The 6477-nt window shown below is 27.3% G+C and overlaps 1 protein-coding gene across 1 annotated transcript; it reads left to right on the forward strand.

The window, feature by feature from the left end:
- Positions 1-2564: 2564 nt before the first annotated feature.
- On the forward strand, positions 2565-3254 carry LOC124924775 (stress-response A/B barrel domain-containing protein UP3-like). Its single transcript, XM_047464768.1, has one exon. The coding sequence runs from the start codon at positions 2565-2567 to the stop codon at positions 3252-3254; it is 690 nt and encodes a 229-aa protein (XP_047320724.1).
- Positions 3255-6477: the final 3223 nt, after the last annotated feature.

A 6477-nucleotide genomic window follows, 5' to 3' on the forward strand; every position in this document is an offset into this window, starting at 1 on the left:
GAAATCATATTTTATTTTTATTTTATTTTCTTCAATAGTATTTGTAATTCTAGTAATTGTTTTTTTATTACTTTTTACTAATAATACAATTTTAATATTTTAGACATAACCCTTTATATTTTAAATATTTTTAAAATAATTATTATATATATATTTTATCATGAATTGATTCCGATTGTAAATTATATAATTTTAAAAGTTTACTTGTTTTAATATTAAAAAAATATATTTAAATGAATTTTAAATATATATATATATATATATATTTTTAAATGTAAACTTAGATATTAATCATTAATCGGATAAAAAATGGATTACAAATAATATAAAAATAATAATAGTGGGGCTTATTTAAAACGAGTCATATCAGGTTGGGTATCCATCGGGTCGAAACTTTTAAATTTAGGTCACTCATACCCGATTTTCGGGAAGAATTCGGTCCGGTTTTTGTCGATTTTTGGTCGGTACCCCAAAAATCGACATTTCGTCATGTTTATTAGCTTTATCTTAATTTGTGTATAGGACGGTTTAAAATTAACTTTTTTAAATTTTATTTTTAAAAGGATCAAAGTAATATTTAAAAATGTGAAAATAAAAATATTAAATTATTAATTGGATAAGAATTCACTAAAAATTAATTATGAACTTTTAAATCTAAAAATTGGGTCTGGATCGGGTCGAGTACCCGTCGAGTCGGAACCGATCAAATTCAGGTCAATCATGAACCTAGAGTTTTAGGGCAAAATTAGATCCGAATTGGGTCAGAATCGGTCAGATTCAGGTAAATCATGACCCGGTGTGTTGGGGTAAAATCGTATCCCAAACAATTTTGGGTGCCTAACTACATTTCAAATTAATGTAGAAATATTTACAAAATGGAATGAGTGCCTAAAGGGTAGAAAGAGTTTTAATTAATTTAAAGTTCATTATAATATTAAAATTAAAATAAATTAATAAATAATATACTTATGGATGGATTAAATTTGATACATTTTGTTTGCTTGGTTTTCATAAATAAAATATTTTCTATACATATTTGAAAGTTTTAATATTTTTTTATTTTTTAACTTGTTCTAAAAAAAATTATTAAAGAATTACTTATAAAGTAAATTACCATCCTAGTGGATTAAAAGCTCCTTTATTGTGATTATCTTAGTTCCCTTGTCATCTTTCAAACTAGTGATATTTGTATTTGTGTTGGTCCTTTTGTTTGATTTTTCAGCCTAAACTAGTAATGTATCAAATATTCTGAAAAGAGTTCTTTCATGACTTGTTTATTTTAGTTTTACTCCAAATGTGAGCATAAAATGGTTTAAACTCACTTTAATTTCTTTCCTAATAATATGAATCTACAAGTCTTATGGTAGGAAATAGAAAAATAGAAAAAAGAGATTAGAAGTGATAAAAAAATATTAAACCACTAAGAAATAATATTTTGTCTAATCTCCAAAGTGCTCAATGAACTCTCATAAAACATTTGTTTGCGTTTGTATTGATTTTACGTTTATATCATCCGATGTTATTAGTCAAATCATTTATCAGTCATAGTCTATATATTTATTTATTGTCGTTTTCTGTTGTTAGTTTTTTCTCTTTGTCTTTTGTGTTTGGTTAACCCTAGATATCGTGTATACGACAAAAATGTTAAATTAAAATGTAATCCTCGTCATTTAAATATGTTTTTAGATGGAATAAATGACTAAGAGGGGACAAAGTGGAGAATTTTAGTTAATGTTAAGTTTTGTTTAAATGTTGAATTCTGTAATTAAAATAAATTAATAAATAATATACACGATTGATTAAATTTGATACATTTTGTTGTTTGTTTTCATAAATAGAATATTTATGATATTTACTTCTATTTTTTTTAATTTGATTTAAAATTTATCAAAAAATTATTTTATAAAATAAATTACAATTCTAATTATAATCCAGACCCATTTTGTAATTTTTTTTTATTCTGACTAATTATAATCATAATCGATCCACAATTGATTTTTAGATATTCTCACTCTCTTGGATTTCAATTTGAAATATGAAAATAGGATTTAGGGTGACACTCCACTAGAAAGTTAGGAAATCACATTTAAAAACTAGCAATACCAAGGAATTAAAAAAAATCAACTAAGAACATAAGTTAGGTAAATTTAGTTAGTACAAATTAAAATGGGTCAAGAATTAGTATATATATATAGATGAAATGTCAAAATAATTTAATGACTTAGTTATAATTTGTTAATGACTTAGTTTTAAATTTGTTAGATAGTTAAATTAAGTTATAACCATTGTTATTAGTTAATAACAGTTATAACTATATTTGTATTAAATAATATTAATTATGAAAGTTTAAATATAATTTGTAATTATAATTTGTTTAGATACAAGTGTATTTAATTTGTGATACAATTAATATTCAATAAAATATCTTAAATTTTACTGGTTTTTCTCTCAATTTGTGATCTTCATTTTCTATCAAGATTCTTTACCATTATTAATTCACGTCAGTCTCTTCTTGATCCAACGAAACTATCATCTCCTTCTTCCTTCTTCAACTATCAATCAAAATGTCTGGTGAGCAAATCATTGAACACATGGTCCTCTTCAATATCAAAGTCGATGCAGATGACTCCAAAATCGACACCATGATCGAACGTCTGAACGGCCTCATCTCTCTGGACTCCGTCCTCCACATATCGGCTACCCTACTACTCCCAACCCGCATCTCATCATTTGTCCATTTCACCCACATTCTCCACAGCCGTCACAGCTCCAAGGAGAATCTCGCCGTCTTCACCGACCACCCTAGTCACGTCAGTGTTATGACGGAATCTGTAAATCCTATCTGCGAGGACATCATGGTTGTCGATTGGGACGTCTTCGATGGTTTAAACCAACCCATCAAACTTCAACCAGGATCGGCGATTAAGGTGGCGTTCATGAAGTTGAAGGAGGGTAGTACTGCAGGGAAGAAGAAGGAGGAGATTTTGGGTAAGCTCGGAGGGTTTAAGGAGATAATTTCATCTATTGATCAGACTACTTGTGGGGAAATCCTCTCTCCGGCGAGGGCTAGAGGATATTCTATTGCTATGATTTTAGTTTTTCCTGGTCTGAGTAAATTGGAAAGTTCGTTTTCAGATATGATGCGGGAGAATGCCCACAAGGTGGCTGTGACGACCCCGACTGTGAGAGATTTGTTGGATGACTATCTCACAGTAGAATTCGTGGTTCCCCGTCGGGCCTTAGCCAATAATTAATTCATAGGTTTGAATGGAGTTGATGATGAGTTTTAGCATGCATTTTGATTACTAGTAATGAAACTTTAATGCTTTTCTTTTCTGGGTTTTTAATCAGATTTAGAGGATATTAATAAATGTAATGGATGACAAATGAAAATGATTCTTTGAAGAATGTAGTTGGATTAATACTTTCTAATAATTTGATAGTGTTTGATTTTGTTGATAATAGAATTAGTGTTTTTTTTATGATAATATAAGTTATAATGGTCCGGTTTAAAAACACGATTTGACATAATAAATGTTATTAAATATTTTAAAATATTATTTCATTTAAATTAACACCTAATTAAATATTTTTAAAAAAATATATTTTTTAAGTAAATTAAAAAAAAAAATAGCCCAAACCCAACTTGAGAGTTGGTTTCCAAACATGATCAATGTGTTTATTTGAATAAAATTAAGTTTGATATGGTTAATCTATATCACTATATTTAAATAGTTTAAATTGATATGCAGAAATTTCATTCAATTATATTAAAATTAATTAAATAAAAATCACCAAGATAGTAAAATAAAAATAAAAATTGTATGAGAGGTCAATGTAGTCATTTTTTTAGAGTGACATACAAATTAAAACATAATTCATGCGACTATAACACTGAATGAGGTGTTGGGGTTGTATCCTCTAGGCTCTAGCAATCGCACATTACCTACACGCATACTAGAAAACAATGATCGGTTCATTATCAATTCCTGCATGTGTAGATATTACATAGCTATGGGGTGAGGATGCAGACGAATTTAAACCTGATCAGGTTCTTCGAAGGTGTTCTGAATGCATCCAAGGGCAACCAAGCCTTTTTCCCTTTTGGATGGGGATCCTCGGGCAGAATTTTGCCAGATTGAATCTAAAGTAGCTTTGGCAATGATTTTGCAGCATTTCTCCTTCAAACTTTCGTCGTCTTACTCTCATGCTCCTTACACGTTATGATTCTTCAACCACACAACATGGTGCTCAAATTATATTCGAAAAATTCATAAACTCAAAGATCTGATTCCACAATCAAATCATCTGAACTTGATCTAGTTCCTTTGTAATCTTTCAAACTGGTGATATTTGTATTTGTGATTGTACTTGAGCTTGATTTTTCAGCCTAAACTAGCTAGTATTGTATCAAATGTTCTGCAAAAGAGTTATTTCATGACTTGTTTATTTTATTTTTACTCCAAATATGAGACAAAGCATAAAATGGTTTAGATTAACTTTAATTTCTTTTACAGTAATATGATTGTTGTCTTATGGTATATGGTAGGAAATAGAAAAATAGTAAGAAGAGAGAAATAATGGTACAGTTTTCAATAAAGTCACATCAAACATAATTTATTTGTGTTTGTATTGATTTTATGCCTATATTATTTCTCATGCAATGTTACTCTTAGTCCAACTAAGTCATATTATATCCTAGTCATAACCTATACATTTATTTATCGTTGTTTTCTGTTGTTTATCTTTTGTGTTCGCATAATCTTAGGTATCGTTACCTACGATCAAAATGTCAAATTAAATGGTAGAAATGATTTGCAAAATGGAATGAGTGACTAAGGGTGAAGGAGGAAGAGTTTTAATTAGTTTTAAGGTTTATTAGAATATTGAATTTTGTAATTAAAATAAATAAATTAATGAATAATATACCTATGGATTAAATTTTGATACAATTTATTAAGTTCGATTTCAAATAGAATATTTCTTATACATATTTGAAATTTTAATATTTTGTTTTTTAACTTCATCTAAAAGGTTACTTTTTCAAATAAATTACCATCCTAGTTGATTAAAAGCTCCTTGGTGTATCTTAGTTCCCTTGTCATCTTTAAAATTGATGATATAGTATTTGTGTTTTGTGCTTGTCCTTAGTGCTTGATTTTGATTTTTCAGCCTAAACTAGTATTTAAAATATTTTGCAAAAGAGTTATTTCATGATTTGTTTATTTTAATTTTACTCCAAATATGAACATAAAATGGTTTAAATTCACTTTAATTTCTTTCATAATAATATGATTTGTATGAGTCTTATAATAAGGAAATTAGAAAAAAGAAGAGATTTAGAAGTGTTAAAAAAAGATTAAACCATGAGAAACAATATTTTGCGTTTAATCTACAAAGTGTTCAACTAACTCACATCACACCTATTTTGTTTGTGTTTGTAGTGATTTTGCATCTATATTCTTTCCCATTATATGTTACTCATACTCTTTCCCTTCCTAAAATCATTATCATTTCACATACAAGTTTTATTTATTGTAGTTTTATGTTGTTCATTCCATTTTGTCTTTCGCTTAACCTTAGATATGTCATATCATATCATTTCACAATCATAACTTATACATTTATTTATTGTCGTTTCCTGTTGTTCATATTTTAGTGTTTGTCTTGTATGTTTGCTTAACCCTAAATAAATATACGACAAAAATGTCAAATTAACATGTATTATTATCATTTAAATATGTTTAGATGGAATAAATGATTAAGAGATGAAAAAGAGGAGAATTTTAATTAATATTAAAAGTTTGTTTTGAATATTGAATTTGTAAATTAAAATAAATTAATAAACAATATACACGACAAATTGAGTTTGATACATTTTGTTGTTTCTTATATTTTTAATTTTTTTTTAACTTAGATCTAAAGTTTTATCAAAAAAATTACTTTATAAAATAAATTACCATAATAGTAGATTAATATGTATATTTATTTAACCCGATAGTTCAAGTGAGAAACGTGATTTCTATGAGACCAAATTCATTCGCATTTAGAACGTTTTAAGTTGAAGTAGATATAATAATTATCGAGAGTTATACCTTAATATCTTAATATGTTAAGTTGTAGATAAATATCTTTACAATTTAATTTTGTTTTACCATGATGCTTGAATATTTTAATTGTCAAACTTAAAAAAATATTACTTTTTGTCTTTAGTTTTTGTTAGACAATGCAATTTTATTTTTATAATATATAAAGTATTTGAATTTGAATTTAAAATTTAATACTATTAAATAGACTATTTAATAAATGTTTTAGTTAAAAACAAATAAAAATAAAGCATAAGAAAGGTGTTTCTAGATCAGGAGAACAAACTAAATCCTGCCAGTGGGCCCTGACGGGTCGGGTACTCAAAGTCCAAAGCCCGATATCGATTTGGTTACCCAATAAAAGAACGCAAAACCGATCCGATATCCTATC

The sequence above is a fragment of the Impatiens glandulifera genome, chromosome 2 (assembly GCF_907164915.1).
Source record: "Impatiens glandulifera chromosome 2, dImpGla2.1, whole genome shotgun sequence".
NCBI classification, from domain to species: Eukaryota; Viridiplantae; Streptophyta; class Magnoliopsida; order Ericales; family Balsaminaceae; genus Impatiens; species Impatiens glandulifera.